At 50.7% G+C, this 19,905-nt stretch overlaps 1 protein-coding gene across 1 annotated transcript; it reads left to right on the forward strand.

The window, feature by feature from the left end:
• Positions 1-2,030: 2,030 nt before the first annotated feature.
• ITFG2 (integrin alpha FG-GAP repeat containing 2) lies at positions 2,031-18,935 on the forward strand. Its single transcript, XM_054163497.1, has 12 exons — positions 2,031-2,150; positions 5,147-5,242; positions 5,681-5,722; positions 6,625-6,802; positions 7,115-7,254; positions 10,568-10,716; positions 11,988-12,082; positions 14,707-14,760; positions 16,406-16,497; positions 17,582-17,699; positions 18,211-18,384; positions 18,523-18,935. Exons 1-12 carry the CDS (start codon positions 2,055-2,057, stop codon positions 18,669-18,671), a joined length of 1,383 nt encoding a protein of 460 aa, XP_054019472.1. The 5' UTR covers positions 2,031-2,054; the 3' UTR covers positions 18,672-18,935.
• The last annotated feature ends 970 nt before the right edge of the window (positions 18,936-19,905 follow it).

Here is a 19,905-nt window from a genome sequence, read left to right on the forward strand (position 1 = left end):
CCTTCCACATTGCAAAACTTAGACCAGGGCAAAAATAATTTACTTACCCCTGAAAGTGGCTTTGAGGGGAAGGTTATAATGGTTTAACACATTACAAATCCTTTTACGGCCTAATGAACTACAGACTTCTGAGCGATTCCAGCGTCTGCTTGTCCCCATCTCTGTGAGAAAGATCTTACTTCATCTTCTGCTTCTTTCTGCAACACATTGTGTGTCTTGTTTGGGTGTGGGGGTGCTTTGGGGTTTTGTGGGGGTGGGTGTTTTGTTTGTCAGCAGGCACTGAATGTAGTGCTCAAACCCACTGTCTCTCTTCATCCTGTTTTACGTCGGCATCTCCGCTGCCCTGTTCTGAGACCCTCTGGCAACAGGGATGCTTCTGCCAGCTCTGCAGGGAGAAGGTATATAATCTGTTCCTTTCAGATACAGAAGTGGAATTGTTGTAGTGAGAGATGTCTTTGCATGGCACAAGAGGGGCTGCAATTGTGTGAATATTGCAGTTAGCCTGTATTTTAACATGAAGGATGTCCAAAATGTTAGTTTGAATTCCTAGTCTCCTTTGCTGGGACAGCAGTACTGTGTAAGCACCTAGGAGGTTCTTAAGGGTTGGGAAGTTGCTGGCATCTGTATTAATGGAACTGTCTTCAAAGTGGGAAGGCTTGCTTGACGTGCTATCCTCCCCTCAGGCCCAAGAGAAGTTGCTAGGTTGGAGCTAGCTTAAGCTGTGAACTGCCCTGCTCCCTGCATGGTGAGGCAATGCCATAGGCTTCAGTGGGCTGGGGAGGAGGGATAGAAGAGGTAGGATAAAGTGCTTGATGGGTTATCACATCTAATCAAGTTGTTTTTCTTAGCAAGGCTGCAGCATTGCCATGTCCTGCAGGTACTTTCCATGAGCACTCAAGAGTGCTGGCCCTCTGTATGGGAAAACTCGTCTTCCACCAAAGCAAGTACCTCTGAGGGGAATCTTATGGATGGCTGATAGAAAAAGTGTGGAGAATGTCTGTCAGCTGAAGTGATGAGGGGATTTTCAGACAGAGTAGCTAAGGGGAGCAGGAATGCCAAACAAGAGTTGTTCTTTCCTGGCATGTAAATAACTTGTTGAGAATTACTGGAAACACAAAGCTCTGTGGCTGAGACTCCTATTGCTACGAAAGCAAGCAGAGGGCCATGTCCTAATGATACCAATTTCTAACTGAACAAGCCTCTCAAAATCTCCCACAGGTATGACAGTTCCTCAACATGCTTTTTGAAAGCAAAAAGGGTGATTAGGAGTTTTTTAATGCTCTGTGATCTATGGTGGCTATGTTAAGTGTAAGCAATCCTGAAATGACCAATTTTGGCCCTCATTTTCATTGCACAAACTATAAAAATAAATGGTGGGAATGTAAATCTACTAAAGACAGTAAGCAGGCCCTGTGCAGGTAGAGGGAAGGAGGTTCTGTGCTGGCTTCAAAAATGGGTATAGTTGTCAGCTGGGAATGGCACACTCGTGTTTGTAAGTCAGGTCATGCATGTAAACTGCACCTGCCACCCATTCGTTATGTGCTCCTAGGAAAATGCTTAAAATAAAACGGACTTTATGAAGTGCCTTCATCTGTCTCAGTTCATGAAAGGCTGCCTGCCACACATCGTGTCCTTGAGCTAGCTGACAGGGCCTGCTTTGCTGTTGGGTCTGAAAGTGGAAAGAGCCCACCCTCCACCAGGGCAACCATGACCATGTCCTTGCGTCCGACCAGCAGTCCTCTTTGCGGAAGAGGTGGGTGACAGAAGCGGCCCCGGGCCGGGCTGCCCGCAGTGCCAGCTTCCACCGGCGGGGCTGGGCCTGAGGGCTGTGTGGGAGCGGGCCGCGGGCGCGCTGCAGCCCCGCCGCCGGGCGCGGGGGGAGCGCGGCACAGGCGCGCTGCGGGCGCTCCTCCGCAGGGGCTGCCGGGAGCCGCGGCCCCGCCTGCCCCTGACGTGGCGCCGCCGCTGGGTTGCTCCCGTAGCGCCGGCCGCGCAGGCTGGCGGCTCGCCGGGCGGCCGGCGGCGGCGCTTCCGCCTCTGCGGGCGGCGGGGCTATGCGGTCGGTCAGCTACGTGCAGTGCGTAGCGTTGGACTTCGGCGGCAGCCTCTTTCCGCACGCCATCTGCCTGGGGGACGCCGACAACGACACGGTCCGGAGGCGGGGGCTGGCTGCGCGGGGCGGTACGGGCCCGGCGGGGAGGTGGTGATCCCGGAGCAGGCCGTGTACCGCCGCGGGGCTCGGGCGAGCCGGTGGCGGCAGGGCGCGGGAGGCGGTGTTCCCGCGGTCGGAAGACTGGGCCCGGCTTGGCTATCTCGCCGGAGCCAGCGCTGCTTGGGCTGCCAGCAGCTGGGCTCCATCAGCCTGGGGAGCTCCCGCAGCCCCTCTCGGAGATAGGCAGCGGCAGCAGTGTCAGGCTGCAGGGAAGGAGCTGGGAGTGGGGAAGCACTGAGGATGGTGCGGCACCATAGGGGGTAGGGCTTCCGTTCCGTAGGAGACCCGGAGCCCCGTCTGTGCTCTCACAACGCTGGAGACAGTTTGGATCTAGAACCATACAGCTCTCCCAAGGCTGGCGCTGAACCATGCCCCTCAGCAGCTTCTCTCTGTCACTCGGATAGCCCTCAGAAATCCCTTGCAAACCGAACCTTTCAGTGATTCTGGGTGGTAGCTAGCCAGTACTTCCATCACCATTAAATGTGCCCCTAATGCATGGGCCCTGGGTGATGGACAGCTAGTAGGAGGGCTAATATCTGGTCTCAAGGAGCATTCTTTGGTGGTGGTGGAGACGTAGAGGTGTGGGAAAATGGATTCTTGGGGCACAAACAGTGCCTCTTGACCCATATGATGGGTGCATGTGCATCAGGAACGTTGCTGCTGGCTTGTCAGATGGTTATTTCTGATAGGTTAGATTTGTCTGTCACCTATGTGTGTATATGTTAGCTAAACCAGGTGTGTCCCTTTTTTTCTGAGCTGGTGAGGCCTCATCTGAATAGGTTCTGGGCTCCCCAGTTCAAGAAGGACAAGGAACTACTGGAGAGAGTCTGGCAGAGAGCCACTTAAGATGCTGAGGGGATTGGAACCTTACAGGGAAAGGCTGATAGAGCTGGGGTGTTTTAGCTTGAAGGAGTCTGAAACTTAATGCTTCAGTATATAGAGGGTGAGCATCAGGAGGATGGAGCCATACTCTTCTCAGTGGAGTCAAGTCACAGGACAAGGGGCACAAACTGCAGGTGCCACCCACATAACACCAGGGGAAATTTCTTTACTCTGAGGGTGGCAGAGCACTGGAACAGGCGGCCCGGAGGGGTGGTGCAGTCTCTGTCAGGTCTCCAAATGCACATGGATGTGTGTTCCTGTGTGATGCTGCCCTAGATGATTTTCAGAGGGCCCTTCCCATCCCTACCATCCTGTGATTCTGTTTGTGATTATTTTTCTCCTCAGCAGCCAAATGTTATGATAGCTCTGCCTGGCTATTCTGAAAAGCATCAAGGCTGGCAGTGCAGTAGATTTTCCCCAGAAGTTACAAAATGTACACAATTTCAATCCACAGAGATACAGAAGGAGAGGTAATAGCAACAGGCTCCTCAGCAGGGGAGGCTGATGAGCTTCATGAGCCTTCTTTAAAATAATAACCATAATTCTGAAAGGCTTTCTCTATTTCATCAGCAAGATTGAGTGGCCAGTATAAATCTGATGTGAGCATTCTTGAAGCATCTTTTTGGATGAGTGCATTTTCCTTATTGCTGATTCAGGAAAGAACAAGTCAGTCTGGATTGAAAGATGGAAAATGAGGTGCTGGTGATTAGAGCAGGATGGGATGTGCTGCCCAGGGAGGTGGTGGAGTCACTGTCCCTGCAGGTGTGCAAAAGAGGGTTGGACATGGCACTTGAAGCTATGGTTTAGTTAGTCCGGAGGTGTTGGGTGATGGGTTGGACTTGATGATCTCTGGGGTGTTTTCCGACCTTACCGATTCTATGATTCCGTGTTCAAACAGCCAGTGACACAGCTCTGAAGGAATGTCTAGAGAAGCAGTGAATAAAACAGGAATAGAATAGAATAGACCAGGTTGGAAGAGACCTTCAAGGAGATCGCGTCCGACCTATCACCCAACACCATTTAATCAACTCAACCATGGCACCAAGCACCCCATCCAGTCTCCTCCTAAACACCTCCAGGGACGGTGACTCCACCACCTCCCTGGGCAGCACATTCCAATGGCCAATCTCTCTTGCTGGGAAGAATTTCTTCCTGGCATCCAGCCTAAACCTCCCCTGGCACAGCTTGAGACTGTGTCCTCTTGTTCTGGTGCTGGCTGCCTGGGAGAAGAGACCAACCCCCACCTGGCTACAAAATCCCTTCAGGGAGTTGTATACAGCAATGAGGTCTCCTCTGAGCCTCCTCTTCTGCAGGCTAAGCAACCCCAGCTCCCTCAGCCTCTCCTCACAGGGCTGTGCTCCAGACCCCTCCCCAGCCTTGTTGCCCTTCTCTGGAACTCCTTCAAGTGTCTCAATGTCCTTCTTAAACTGAGGGGCCCAGAACTGGACACAGGACTCAAGGTGTGGCCTAACCAGTGCTGAGCACAGGGCAGAATGACCTCCCTGCTCCTGCTGGCCACGCTATTTCTGATGCAGGCCAGGATGCCATTGACCGTCCTGGGCACATTGCAGACTCATGTTCAGCCTACTATCAACCAGTACCCCCAAGTCCCTTTCTGCCTGGCTGCTCTCCAGCCACTCTGACCCCAGCCTGTAGCTCTGCATGGGGTTGCTGTGGCCAATGTGCAGAACCTGGCACTTGGATGTGTTCAATCTCCTGCCCTTGGACTCTGCCCATCTGTCCAGCATGTCCAGGTCCCTCTGCAGAGCTCTCCTACCCTCTAACAGATCAACTCCTGCCCCCAGCTTGGTGTCATCTGCAAACTTACTGATGATGGAATACATGACTTGAAGGACCTGCTCTCCAGCTTTTTGTGTGAGAGAGTAAAGTTAGGGCATTTCTTTTTTCCCCAGACATGGTTGATTTTAGGCTGTCTCTTTGTGTTTTGCTTTGCTGTTTCTTCCCACAGTCTGAATCTGTAATTACTGCTGTGTGGGAATGCTGTTCCTGGAGTTGTGAATTTCTTCTCACTAGCCCTGTTCTCTTGCACAGCTGAACGAGCTGGTCGTGGGAGACACCAATGGGAAGCTCTATGTTTACAAGAATGATGACAGCAAACCCTGGGCTGTGCGATCTTGCCAAGGAATGGTCAGTTTCTAAGAACCTTGTTTAATGGTTGGGCCTCAGGGGCTGTGTGCAGCCAGCTGTTCTTAACCACTGTGTAGGAGGCCATAGGCCAGAGGGGAATGGCAGCCAGAACTGGTTCTAATTCCTTGCCTGTCGTTTTGCAAGACCCTGCTTTTGCCCACAGCTGCTCCCAGGGGCTGGAAGTGATGAGCAAAGTGCTGAACAAGCACAGGAACCGGGATTCTATCCCACCTGGATCCTGTTCCTTTGCTCTGTGGATTTTGTCCCCAGGGCTCTGGGCAGTTGTTCAGCTGATGTGGTTCCATTCCTGCATCTGCTTGCTTTGACCTTGAAAAGGCTTTTCAGAGTTCAGGAGAGAGTTTGTGAGGGGAGAGGGGATAGAGCAAAGTCCTGGTTTGGATTGCCTTCTCTCATCAGTGGCCGCCTTTTTTCTTGCAGCTCACGTGTGTTGGTGTGGGAGATATATGTAATAAAGGAAAGGTAAGAGCAGCCCAACTCTGCCCAGCTGTCTCTGTAAGACTTGTAAGAGGTGTTTAGGAAACTAGGGTCACATCATGAGTGTGGAGGGCAGTTTGCAGGTGCTTTCTCTCCAGGATCTGCTTTTGCTCGTAGAGTTTTAGTACTACTGTTTAAAAACTCTCTCTTCAGATACAGCCTCTGTCTTTCTGTGAGCTGTACACAGGTTCTAGTGAGCAAGGAAATTCATCTTCCCTTCAGACAGCACTGCTGAATTCTGTGTCTCCTTGTGTGAGTACCACAAGATTTTGGTAGTTGGAGGGTTGCTCCTTTTTCTCCTCATTGGCTTTTGTCCTGCTCTGTGCTGGTCCCTGCTGTGGGCCATGCCCCTTCTGCCACTTGGCTGTGTGCATTTGAGGTCATCTAAGTGTGACTGAGACACAGAATAGTCTGGAATTCCAAGCAAATTCCATGGGGCCTGAGCTGACACCTTCTGCTGGATTGCTGTTTCTAGGGTTTAAGCCAGGACCACTGAATCCAAAAGTCCCAGAGTTCAGGTGGTTGTTTTTGATGGGTGAAATGTAGTTGTCACATTTAGCATAAACATGTAATTTATCTGCCTGGTGTAGCTGTTGTGTGCTGCAGTGAGCAGCAGAGCTGAAGTGAGCACTGAGAAAGCCACATGCTGTTGGAGGATTGCACACACCTATCAGCTTGATATCCTAGTGTGACAAGTACAGACAAGAAGTTTGGACCCTGTAGTACCTGAGTAGTTCCAGTGCTGGCCAAAACCCTGCTCCTGTAACCTCTGTAGCAGTTACTGATCTTGGTGGACCTACCCTCACCCCTTCCTGCACCCTGCTGTGTGACAGCTTCTGCAGGTTCTAAAAGAGGCAAGATGAGAAGGTTTTCCTCTCCCCTCTTAGAATCTCGTGGTGGCAGTGAGTGCAGAAGGCTGGTTTCATCTTTTTGACCTGACTTCTCCAACTTCAAAACACCCAGATGCTTCAGGCCACCCTGAGTTGGCCGTGGCAGAAGAGCAGAAGCCGGTGTTCAAGCAGCACATTCCTGCCAACACCAAGGTCATGCTGATCAGTGACATCGGTGAGCTGCTGTGGGAGCACAGTGTGAGGGAATTGGTGGGGAGGAGGCAGCAGGGGGATGGAGAGAAGGCCTTTGGGACTCAGAAGGAAGTTACTGCCTTGCTGAAACAGGTGCTGTAACAAACCATAGCCAGGCCTTGGAGGAGAGAAGCAAGAGCTTCAGGAATTGTGCTGACGTGCAAGTTCTTACTCCAGGACTGGGATCCTAAGGGATGCTACCTGATGGAAACCAGTACAGTAATTTCTGAGTGCTGGGAGTCTTGGGATTAGAGGACTGTAAGACAGCCTGCCTGTCTCCTTATGTTCCCTGCAGATGGAGATGGGAAGTGTGAGCTGGTGGTGGGTTACACAGACAGGGTGGTACGTGCCTTCCGCTGGGAGGACTCGTCGGAGAGTGCCGACCACGTCTCTGGGCAGCTGCTCCTCTTGAAGAAGTGGCTGCTAGAAGGTCAGGTAAGGAAACTGGATGTTTGCAGCACAACTGGTCATGCAGTGTTCAAGTGTCTCACCAAGGGAGGAAGCACAGAACCTTAGTCCTGTGAACACAGCAAATGTCACGTTGGAAGGTTTGCCCAGTGGTACAGGCCACCCAGTCAGGATGATGAGGCTGATGAAGCACTCTACAAGCAGCTGTGAGAGGTTTCACTCTTGTTCTGGTGTGGGGGCTTTCAACTTCCCAGATGTCTCCTGGGAATACAGCACTGCAGAGAGACAACCATGCCAATGGTCCCTTGAATGGGTGGGAAGTAACTTGGTGATGGAACCAGCTGTGGAAAAAGCCCTGCTGGATGTGCTGCTTGTTGACAGGGAAGGGCTTGTTGGGGATGTAGTGGCTGGAGGGCATCTTGGGAATAGTGACCACAAAGTGATAGAGCTTTCAGTTCTCAAGGGAGCGAGGAGGGGGTAGCAGAACAGCTACCTCGGACTTCTGTAGGGCAGATTTTGCCGTGTCCAGGAGGTGGATGGACAGAATCCCTTGGGAGGCTGTCCTGCAGGGCAAAGGAGTCAAACAGGGCTGGGAACCTTTTAAGGAGGAAGTCTTAAAGGAACAGGCCATCCCCATGTCTCAAAAGACAAGCTGGCAAGGAAGGAGACCTGTGTGGTTGAATAGAGAGCTTTGGGTGGAGCTCAGGACTAAAAAGAGAGTTTAGGGCCTTTGGAAGAGGGGTTGGGCTACTCAGGTGGACTATGAAGATCTGGTGAGGCACTGTAGGGAGAAAATTAGAAGAGCCAAAGCCCAGTTCAAATTTAACCTGGACACTGCTGTGAAAGGTAATAAACAAATGTTTCTATAAATACATCAACAGCAGAAGGAGAGCTAAGGAGAATTTCCATCCTTGATGGACACAAGAGGAAACACAGTGACAAAGCATGAGGAGAAGGTTGAGCTACTCAATGCTGTCTTTGTCTCAGTCTTTAGTAGTAAGAGTAGTTGTTCTCTGGGTACCCAGCCCCCTTAGCTGGTAGACAGGAAGAGAAAGGGAATGAGGCCCCTATGCTGCAAGGAGAAATGGTTTGCAACCTGCTATGCCATATAGATGCACACAAATCTGTGGGACTGGACAGGATTCACTCAAGGGTGCTAAAGGAGCTGGCAGAAGAGCTCAGCAAGCCACTCTCCATGACTTTTAAGCAGTCCTGGATAACTGGTGAGGTCTCTGTGGACTGGAGGTTAGCAAATGTGACACCCATCTACAGGAAGGGCCAGAAGGAGGATCCGGGAAACCACAGGCCTGAGAGCCTGCCCACAGAAAGTCATGCAGGAGATCATCATGAGTGGCATCATGTGTCACACATGGGACAAGGAGATAGAGCCCAGCCAGCATGGGTTTATGAAAGGCAAATCTTGTTTGACCAGTGTGATCTCCTTCTATGACAAGGCCTGGTGGTGGATGAGAGAAAGGCTGTCAGTGTTCTCTGCCTTGACTTTAGTAAGGGCTTTAACAGTTTCCCACATCATCCTCCTGAAGAAGCTGACTGCTCATAGCTTGGATGGGTGCACACTATGTGGGGTGAATGCCAGGCCCAGAGAATTAAATCTGGTTGGCAGCCAGTTCCAGGTGGTGTTCTGCAGGGCTCAGTACTGGGGTCAGTTCTCTTTAGCATCTTGATCGGTGGTCTGCATGAGGGAATTGAATGCACCCTCAGTGAGTTTGCAGATGACACCAAGTCAGGTGAGTGTGTCAATCTGCTGGAGAGCAGGAAGGCTCTGCAGAGAGATCTGGAGAGGCTGGATAGTTGGGCTGAGGCTAATTGTAGGAAAATCAACAAGGTCAAGTGTTGAGTGCTGCACTTGGCTCACAACAGCCCAGTGCAACATTGCAGGCTTGGGCAAGAGCAGATGGAGAGCTGCTCATTAGAGAAGGATGTGAGGGTGTTGATTGACAGCTGGGTGAATATGAGCCAGCAGTGTGCTCAGGTGGCCAAGAGGGCCAGTGGCACCCTGGCTTGTATCAGGAATAAGGTGGCCAGCAGGTGTAGGAATGTGGTTGTCCCCTCTGCTTGGCACTGGTGAGACCACACCTCAAGTACTGTGTTCAGTTTTGGGCCCCTCAGCACGAGAAGGACATGGAGGTGCTGGAATGTGTCCAAAGAAGAGCACCTAAGCTGGTGAAGGGCCTTGAACACAAGTCCCGTGAGGAATGCCTGAGGGAACTGGGGTGGTTTAATTTGTAGAGGAGGAGGCTGAGGGGAGACCTCATTGCTCTACCACTACCTCAAAGGCTGTTGGAGCCAGGTGGGAGTTGGTCTTTCTCACATGCAACAAGCGACAGGACGAGAAGAAATGGCCTCAAGTTTTGCCAGGGGAGGTTCAGGTTGGATACTGGGGAAAAATTCTTCACAGGAAGTGTTTCCAGGCGTTGGAACAGGCTGCCCAGGGAGGCAGTGGTGGAGTCACTGTCCTTGGAGGCATTCAGCATAGGATAGGATAGGATAGGATAGGATAGGATAGGATAGGATAGGATAGGATAGGATAGGATAGGATAGGATAGGATAGGATAGGATAGGATAGGATAGAATAGAATAGAATAGACCAAACCAGGTTGGAAGAGACCTTCAAGATCATGGTGTCCAGCCCATCATCCAACACCACCTAATCAACTAACCCATGGCACCAAGCATCCTGTCAAGCCTCGCCCTGAACACCCCCAGCGACGGCGACCCCACCACCTCCTCAGGCAGCCCATTCCAGTGGGCAATCACTCTCTCTGTGTAAAACTTCCTCCTAACCTCCAGCCTAAACCTCCCCTGACGCAGCCTGAGACTGTGTCCTCTTGTTCTGGTACTGGTTGCCTGGGAGAAGAGACCAACCTCTGCCTCACTACAACCCCCCTTCAGGTAGTTGTAGACAGCAATAAGATGCATGGATGTGGTTTTTAGGGACATGGTTTGGAGTAACTTAGTAGTATAGCACTAGTGGGATTGTGAGCTCTAGGCAAGTGGTTGGACCTGATCTCAAAGGTCTCTTCCAACCTTAGCAGTTCTGTGATTCTGTGTGGAGCAGCTGGTGGTCTGGTCTGGGAAACACTTGGCTAGAGAGCAGTAGTGTAAAATACCAGTGGTGCTAAGTGGCTTTTGGTAGGGGAACAGCCTTTTTACTGTGACATGGATACTTGGCCTCGAGCTGAATTTGTTCTGCTCATGCTCAGCTTCATCAGAAGGTATGCCAGAGTCAAGTTTAGAGGCAAGGAGCACAGAGAACCTTGCTGAGGTGTTCATAAAGTTCTCAGTTCAACTGTATCCATGTTTTTCTCTGCCAGTATAGGTGGACAGCCTCTCTGTGAACCCAGGCCCTGATGGCTCACCAGAATTGATGGTGTCTCAGCCAGGCTGTGGTTATGCCATTCTGCTGTGCACCTGGGACTCTGAGCAGCAGGCCACAGCAGAGGGAAGAGACAGCTCCACTTCAAGCAGGTGAAGAGCATTATTCCATGGGGTAGATGTGACAGGAGTACACAGCAAAGTTGCTCCAGGGAGGCACCAGCACACCAGCTTGCTGGGCAGAGCTGGGGTGTGGCAGGGTGCTGTCCTTGCTTCAGTGACCTGCTGTGCTGCTGGGAGTGCATGACTGAAGTGCAGCTGCACCTGAGCTTCTATGAACACTCTTCATATGTTTATCACAAAACCAAATGCTGCTGATTTCTTTGTACCCCATTCTCTTCTCATTGGGTTGGGCAATAAGAGTAGCCAAAGCAGCTCACTGAGGGAGTTCAGGCAGGGCAATGACTGGCCTAGATCTCCAGAGGAAAGGTAGTAAGGCAATGTGGTGATGTATCTACTGATGGGAAGGGTAGAAACTAAAAGGGTGGGCCAAGCCCACTTAGTCTGAAGCCCATGGTGATGCTTCAGGTTCCTTCACTTGTTTCTTCCAGTTCAAGGAACTGGAGATTTTCCTTAAGAATTCTTCCCTTGGAGGCTGCTGGAGCACTGGACCAGGCTACCCAGAGAGATTATGGAGCCTCTGTCTCTGAAGGCTTTCTAAACCCACCTGGCCCTGCACCTGTAGCCTTGGTGATACTGTGATAGTTCAGGTGATGCAGCACTAGCCAAGAGGTTGGACTCCATGATTTTCAGGGGTCACTTCCAGCCCCTTCCATGCTGTCATTCTGTGAGACCTCTGCAGTCAGTGTTGTCGACTGCAACCACAGCAGCTGAGGTGAGCAGTGAGGATATTGCCCTTGTGGGAAACTGAGGTGCTTCTGTGAGATTTTAAGGCAGATAAGAAAGCTGTGGCAGGAGGGCAAAAAGGCAAGGCTCTTTAATGTCTCATAGACCTTAGTGAAATGGAACCCTCCTAGCCAAAGCCAGGTGAGGCATCATCTCTGACCAACCTGTCCAGTCCCAGGGAAGACACTTCCCAAATGAAAAGCAGCCAGACTTACATGGCAGTAGTTATACAAATTGTCTGTTTTCTTTGCTTGATTGGATCACTTGATTTACTGAGCTTTGTTTGGGTTTTTGAGCTCCTCTCAGTTTTCTGCTCATTCTGGCTTTGTTTTACAAACATCCTATCTGGGTTAGCCTGCGTGCCTTTGTTGTTACCACTGAAGGGCTAAACTATGCACAAACTCTATCAGCTTCTGGATTTGTAGAGCTTCAAAGGACACTGCTCTTGAGGCTGTTGTGGCACAGTTCCAGTCCCTGTTGCCTGGCATCTCCCTGATGTGTGTCTGTGCTTTGCCTAGTGAGGCTCCTGTTCGAGACGTTGTTCTGCACCAGACGTCTGGACGGATCCACAACAAGAATGTTTCCACTCACCTGATTGGTAGCATTGGCCGAGGTGAGAGATGAGGGCCTTGGGGTCTCTGGCCCAGCAGTTGTCCCCACAGTTTTTCAGTACATCAGTCCAGCATCACAGTGGGTTTCCTGTTGTTGAAAAAAACCGTGGAAGGCAGCTGCAAGAGCAGAGAGAACTCAGCGCCCGTTAGCTAGTGCCAGGACAGCTGGATATTAAAGGATGAGAGGAGATGGCCTCAAGTTGTGCCAGGGGAGGGATATTTAGGTTAGACATTAGAAGAAACTTCTTCACTGGAAGGGTTCTCAGCCACTGGAATAGGCTCCCCAGGGAGGTAGTTGAATCCCCATCCCTGGAGGTGTTTCACAGATGCAGGGCTGTGGTGCTGAGAGACATGGTTTGGCACCAGCTTTGGTAGAGTCAGGTAACACTCTTAAAGTGCTTTCCCAAGCAAAACTATTCTCTCATTCTATTTGCATTCTATTTTTATAGCCTTGTCCTTCCCTAGGTAGTTCTTGCTCTCCACCTAGCACAACAGACTCTGCAGCATCCACTTTCCTGCCTTGCTCCTGCAGATGTTTTTGATCTTTGCTTTTGCATGGCTGCCACTTATGCCCTCTTCTTACTCCCCAGATGTCTCTTTTCCACTTCCACCTCTTTATTTTTCTTGCTTTTGTGCTTTTCAACATTTGATTCCTGGTACTTACCAGCTGTGTCCTGTTACTCCTTTCTCTATGCAGTCCCAGCATATCTATATTCCATATTCCCTTTGTACCACTCTCTCTCCAGTGTATTCTGTTCAGCTGTTATATGTAAACTCTCCATAGCTGCTTGCTCCTCATAATTGCTGTTGTCTCCAGACTTTCCTTACACATTGCCACTGGTTCCCTTGTGTAACTGTTTTATGCTCTGACCTGTGCCTGGTGCACCTGCTGAGCCCCATTTTGGTGCCTATGGGGAATAAGCAGCTCTCACTGCCCCTTGGAGTGTCTGGGCATAACACAAGGCAGAAAATTCCCAGTGCAGGTCACTTTCTCATCTGCAGCTGGCTGGAATGTAGCTGCATTCTCGCTGTCCAGATATGACCCCCTGCACTGCTGTCCAGGAACAGTTTAGGCTGTCCAAAGTAACTGGAGCTGGGGGAGAAGAACACTCCACTGAAACTCCTCCTCTTCCCCTTCCCCAGAATACTCTTTTTCCCCCAATTCCAAAGCTTGACATGTTTTCAGCACCTTGGATTCTGCTATGAGAAACACAGTCAACAAGAGTATGAAGCCAGTTTTTTTCTCTGCATACAAAGCCTTGCATCTAATGAGAGGTGTCTGTGAAAAATGAAGGCACATGGAATAAGGGATGAAGGAATGCTTGTGAAAAGCCTACAGCTGCTGTACTGTCACTAATGAAACAGATGAATGAAGTGTGCCACATTGACCAGTTTGTATGGGGGACACAGCGAGGCTTCAGGCCCTGGCCTGTCCAGGTGAATGTCAGCTAGGAGCAGTAGAGCACTCAGCCAGCAGACTCTGTGCTTTAAACTGATCTGTGGCAATAATGGAGAATCACAGAGTCATTTCTGGGGGAAAAGACTTAAGATCATTGAGTCCAGTTCTACCAAGGCTGGTGCTAAACCATGCCCCTCAGCACCACATCTCTGCCTCTTTTAAACACCTCCAGGGATGGGGATTCAGCCACCTGCCTGGACAGCCTGTTCAGTCTTTGAGACCCCTTTCAGTCAAGGAGTTTCTTGCAATATCCAACCTGAGCTGCCCCTGGTGCAGTTTGAAGCCATTTCCTCTCATTCTATCACTTGTTATAGGGAGAAGAGACCAACTGCCACCTGGCTCCAGCTTCCTTTCAGGGAGCTGTAGAAAGAAAGGTCTTCCCTCAGCCTCTTACTCTGGAGACCTCAGGGAGCCTTCACTGTCACTGAAAAGATTAAATGCAGCCCTAGTTGAAACCATCTCCAGTCTTCCCTACCAAGTGTGACCTCACTGTCAGCACCTGAACAGGCATGTCTTTTTGAACTGGAGGAGAGTGACCTGAAGGGTCAATGCCACTCCGTGGTCAGGGGATTCTCCCCTTCAGATTTAACTTTCACCCTTGTCACTTCCATCCTGCAGGCAACTGATACACAGGCTTTGGGGAGGGTACTGCTTGCCAATTCATAGCTGTATATAGCCCAGGAAAGGCAGAGCTGAGTGTGTAGATGAGCATGAAGGCACATGTCTAATGTGCTCATAAATCAAGGGCTCCCTAGAGCTTATCTAGAAGATAAGGCCTAGAGCTGGCCTTCAGATAAGCACTTGCAGACCCATGGCAGTTCTGACTTCCTGTTCACTGAAGTCAGAACTGCCATGGGTCTGCAAGTGCTTCTCTGGTCAGAGAGGCTCCTGGGAATAGCCAGCAGAACCCAGCATACCTGTACCAGTGCAAACTGGACTTTGGGATGCCAGTGCCCTACAAATGAAAGTCAACATGAAGTACAATTGGCTGCAAGCATCTGCAGATACCTGCTAAGCGTTGTCAAGGCTCAGCAGAAAAGGGGGCAGGACACAGAATACAGAATTCAGCAGGATGGGTCAGCTTGGTTTGCATCTCACTTTTTTCAGGAGAAGTGGCAGAAATGCTCAGTGCTCATCAACTTCTGTCATTCTGTTCTGCACTTGCAGGCTGCTCCAGTGGGGAGAGTGGCTCAGGTCTCTTTGCCCTTTGTACTCTGGATGGTAAGTGCTACCGCTGTCCTGGAAGAAAAGTCTGTCACAAATTCAAAGGAGGAAACCAGGGGTTCAGAGCACTTGGTTTTGAGAGAAGAGGGAGCTGGCCTTCAGAAATGCTTCCTGGATCTGAATGAAGAGATTCTGACTCAGACTCCTTCTGCTCACACATTTTACACATGAAAGCTAAGACAGGAGCCCAGGTGTCACCGTGGGCAAGTGTCCCATCAACCAGGCATGTAATAACATGCCTGTATCTGAAGCTATGGTGAAACATGGAAGCTCAGCCTGTCTTTCTGCTCCTTACTGAGCTGGGTCTGACACTGCACAGACTTGCTCTTCCCAAGGAAGCTTTCTTTTCTGTCTGTTGCTAATAACTGCCTTTCTTCCCTAGTACATTCTTCTCATCTGTGGATTTCAAAACATTTTACAGACCCTAATTATTGCATGGTCCTGTGGCTTGTGAGGGTAAAGTATTAAAGCCATGCTGCAGCAAGCAACCAGGAAATAAAGAAGTTAGCTCATTGGCCCAAAATGGTACAAAGAGCTTGAGAGTGAGACCAGAACTCTGATCTGCTGGCTCCTAAGTTGCCAGTTTACCCAGTGGTTGAACAGCTGTCTGAGATGCCAGTTCAGCAGTGCCATTCATGTAGATAGGAGCCTCTCAGCCACAGCAGGGATGTACTTGTACTTGAAGGACTTGGGTTTCTTCCAAAAGCAGCAGAGGAAATGGATGCTGGAACTTGGATATTTGTAGGGAGGTGCTGGCCTCACACAGACTTGAAGCCAGGTTCTTCTGCTGTGCCTCTGACTGAGAAGTGATCGAGGACTGACTTGAGTGAGCTGAATGCAGGTTTCTGTCCAAAAGCCTGACAGTGTGGAGATGTACAGTAATTCTCTGCTGCTCTCTTCCCAGACAGGCAGCCTGGCCTGTTTGAGCCAGGTGTCAACCTGCCCAGTGACAGTCCTGACAGGGAATTTCCAGTTATTCTTGGGGTCTGAACTCTGAAGCTTCTGCATCTGGCAAGGCTTCCTGCCTCACTGTTCACTCATGAGCCTTACAAGGCTGAGGGCACTGTGAGAAGATTGATGTGTATGTTCCAGCCTCTCATGGCCATACACACACATGCACCTCCCCCAGTACTATCCCAGTATTGCTGGATGATAGAGAAGTGGCACAAGAGGTAAGTGCCCAATGTCCAGTATGGTTTGAGCAGCCATGAGGCTGCTATTAGTAGCCTGTGATATTATCCAACCAGCTCCCAGCTGATAGCTGTCAACATCCTGTCCTGAGATCCCATCACCTGTGGCACACAGTGAGAAGATTATAGTTTACTCAGTGTCTCCTGGGAGAACTTCTGACATGCTTTGGGAAGCTGCTTTGGGCAGTTTTCTCCTTGTCTTACAGCACAATCCAGTTAGCAGAGAAGTTGTCATTTCTCTGGGTTTGCAGCTCCTGATGACAAGATAATGGACTGTCGTCCTGCCCAGAAGTGAGACTCTGTGCTATTCTCACCAGCCACAGCCCCTACAGTGGGCCCAGCTGCTCTGCCTGCAGACCCTGGGTGCTGAAGGAAAGCCCAGAGCTAGCAAACATCTTGCTACCTTTTAATACTTCCAAGACAATATTTTGTGGTTTTGTTTTCCACTTCAGGGACGTTGAAACTCATGGAGGGAGCAGACAAGCTGCTCTGGTCTGTGCAGGTTGATCACCAGCTGTTTGCCCTGGAGAAGCTGGATGTTACTGTGAGTGTCTGAATGGAGCTGGGAGGGACAAAGACAAAAGGGAATCAACATGGCCTTGTGTGTATGGAAGGGCAGAGAGAGAGCAACTCAGCTGGAAAAGGGTGGGATTATGTCAGGATGACACAGAGTGCTCTGCCTGCCAGTGCATTCTGCACTCATGTCAGTCTGTCCATCTGTGAGAGGGTGAGGTGTGTCTGCCTGTTTAACAGTGACATGTCAGTCTGTCCATCTGTGAGAGGGTGAGGTGTGTCTGCCTGTTTAACCTGGTGAGCCCAGCAGCCTGCTACAAACTTTATCATCTCCCAGCTGCTCTTTCTTGCACATTAATTGTATGCAAGATCTTGCAGTACTTCAGGATTGCAATAGAGAAGGTGGTCTCCAAGTGCCAAAAGACTGGGCAAGTGTACAGTGTCTGGGTAAGACACCCAAAAGTGATACCTTGTTGGCATGTGTGGTTCACACCCATTCTGAAAACGGGGGAGGGCTTGGGAGTGCTTTGCCCTCCCTGCAGGGCGTTTCCCCCCTGGGAAACTGAGTCTGTCCCACTCCCCCCTCCCTGCCCAGCTAGGGTATAAAAGGGAGGGCATTGGAGTCATTAGCCCTCCTTTTTGGCTCCTGCCTCTCCTGGATGAGAGCTACTGTGGCTGCTTCCCTGCTCCTCTGCCACGTGGTCAGGCCTGATCCTTCTCCCTGCTGCCTCTGTGCCTCTTCAGAGAGAGACTGGTTTTGTATTCTTCTTCTTTGTCCCCCTCCCACCCATCCTTGTTCCTTGCCCTTGTGAACCTTACCTGTTGTATATATATTGTTTAAAGAAAACTCTACCTCTTCAGTTCCAGACTGACTCCAGATGATTGCTTGGTGGATTTGCTCCTTCCCTTCCCTTTTTTTCCCCTCTCTGTTGGGAGGGAGGAGGGGGGGAACAGGGGAGAGATTCTCAGCCTTGCCCCCATCTGAGCTCCTAACTCCCAGTTAAGGCTCAAACCACTCCAGCACATTAGTGCTGTGTCTAACAAGCAGGAAGGTTCTTGGCTGGCTGTGGGGGTAGTGATGCCTGTGCTGACTGGCAGTCTGACTGTTCCTGCAGGGCAACGGGCACGAGGAGGTGATCGCCTGCGCGTGGGACGGGCAGACCTACATCATCGATCACCACCGCACCGTTGCCAGGTTTCAGGCGGATGAGAATGTCAGTGCCTTCTGTGCAGGTGGGAGCCTGAACACAAAGCCAGCCTCACAGCCCTGTGCTTCCAGAGCTGCTGCTTCCCTCTGGGAGACCTGGAATCCTTTCTCCATCTGCAGTGGAGAGAGAGCCCTGGGTGCATACTGCAGAAGGCTATGCTAGTTTTCCCTTAGGTGGCACCTGGGGAAGGTAGGGACGAGAGGCTGTGATGCTGAGCATTGTCTGTGAGGGATTTGTTGGTTATTTCCTTGTGTTTCTTTTCTTCCCTTTTGCAGACTTCTCACCTGTTCTCAAGTGGGGTCCCATAAGCCAGCCTGAGCCTTGCCTCTGCTTAGTCCCCTCTCTGAAACCTGCAAGCAGCAGCTTGCAGATCCCCAAACTCTGTGCACTAATAACAGCTGGCAGACACTTTGTCGAGTTGTTTCAGATATCCCAGCCCTATCCATGGCACTCCTCTGGCTGCACACTGCTTTGCTTTACCTATTTGCTTTATCTGGTCTTTTGGAAGTTGGTCTCCACACTTTTGCTTTCTGCAGGTCTCTATGCATGCAAAGGAGGAACCAACAGCCCTTGCCTGGTTTATGTCAGCTTCAGTCAGAAGATCTACATCTACTGGGATGTGCAGCTGGAGAGAATGGAGTCCACTAACCTCCTGAAAATACTGGATCGTGACCCAGAGTTTGGAAGTCTCCTGCAGCAGCTGGGTGTTGGTGAGTGCAGGAGAGGTGAAGGATGTGCAGGGAAAAAGAGAGGCAGGTGACGTGCTGGGACCTGGAGTTCCAGGTACATCTTGGGGAAAAGGGGCTTGTTGAGAATCCCTAACAGCTGGCTTTCTCTCTTTCCCTCAGAAAGAAGTGATGTTGCTGCTGTCAGAGATCTAATTCACAAAACATTGTATTTTCCTGAGAAACATCAGCAGAGCAGCCCCTCACAGTGCCAGGACCCTGCTGGAGCAGACTCCTCTAACCACCACACTCTCACCCAGGATCCCATATAACCAGTTAATGGAGGCTTGACATCTTCAGTACTGGCACAATCTCTCCTCTGACTGGAACTGGGCATCTAATAAAGATGAAGCTGTTCTTTACCTGTGTCTGTCAAGGCTTCCAGACAGCAGAGGGTGTGCAGGCTAGGCTCTCTGGTGGCATGTGCTTGGCTGTGGACTTGGGTGAAGGTGGTGGGGTGATTGGCTTTTTAGCTGAGTCCAGGGTCCCGTTCACTGGCCTTCCTTTGCCAGTTCCCTTGTGCCCCACTAGCCAAAGCTAGCAGGAGCACCGAGGACACACATAGAGAGCATAGCTGAGCTTGTCTGTGTTTGGCCTGTTCTTACAACTGCTCTGGTGATTACCTCTGAGTTCTTAGCAGGGTCACAGTGCAGGACCTGAGTTATGGAGCAGGCAAGGGCCTTCTCTCCCATGTAGATGTTTTCAGAGTAGAGCCAGGCATTCTTTGCTTTTGCTGTGATGCTGCTCCTCTACCAAGCATTTTCAAACCAGCTCCTCAGAAGAGGAGAGAGCTGTGTGAGAAGAACCACAGCTTTCACCAGCAAGGTATGGAGAGGTGTGATGGTTTAACCCACCCACATCAAACAAAAGCTCACCTGGATTCAGCTGTAATGGCTCCAGCTGTACTCAAGGCATGATTGTCTCCATTTCCTTGGACAGGGTGATCCTGTAGGTCAGTGACTTAGCAAAGCAGCCATGAACTCAGCACCAGGCTGAGCCTGGCATAACCATGGTCCTGTGGTGGTGTGAGAGCTTGGCCATCCCATAGTAAGTAGTGGAAGTGTCACGCTGTTTTGAGTCCTGCACAGCTGAAAGGTGGAGTGGACGTGATGTTCCACACACGGAGCAGTGAAACAGCGTGACCTACTCAACCAGCTAGCGCTCTTGCTTCTCAGACTGCTCCATCTGAGTAACTGCAGGGGCAGATTCCACGTGAATGACCTCTTGAGAAGCATGTTTAACTGCTACCCTGTCATACTAAGTGCCTGTGTACAACTGGCCCTTTCAGTCAGGAGCTACCTGGCCATACTAATGCTTCAGTTACTGGGTTTCAGAGCAGCAGGGCTTGAGCTTGTCAGCTATGGAGAGCTGATAGTATAGATGGGCAAAAGCAAGGACTTGTCTTGAAGCTGGCCAGCTGATGATGCTGAGATGTACAGCCACCCTTCCCAGTGGGCAGTCACCATTGCTTCTGTCAGATGGGTTAGTGTGACTCCTTGGCCTTCC

The sequence above is a fragment of the Dryobates pubescens genome, chromosome 8 (assembly GCF_014839835.1).
Source record: "Dryobates pubescens isolate bDryPub1 chromosome 8, bDryPub1.pri, whole genome shotgun sequence".
NCBI classification, from domain to species: domain Eukaryota; kingdom Metazoa; phylum Chordata; class Aves; order Piciformes; family Picidae; genus Dryobates; species Dryobates pubescens.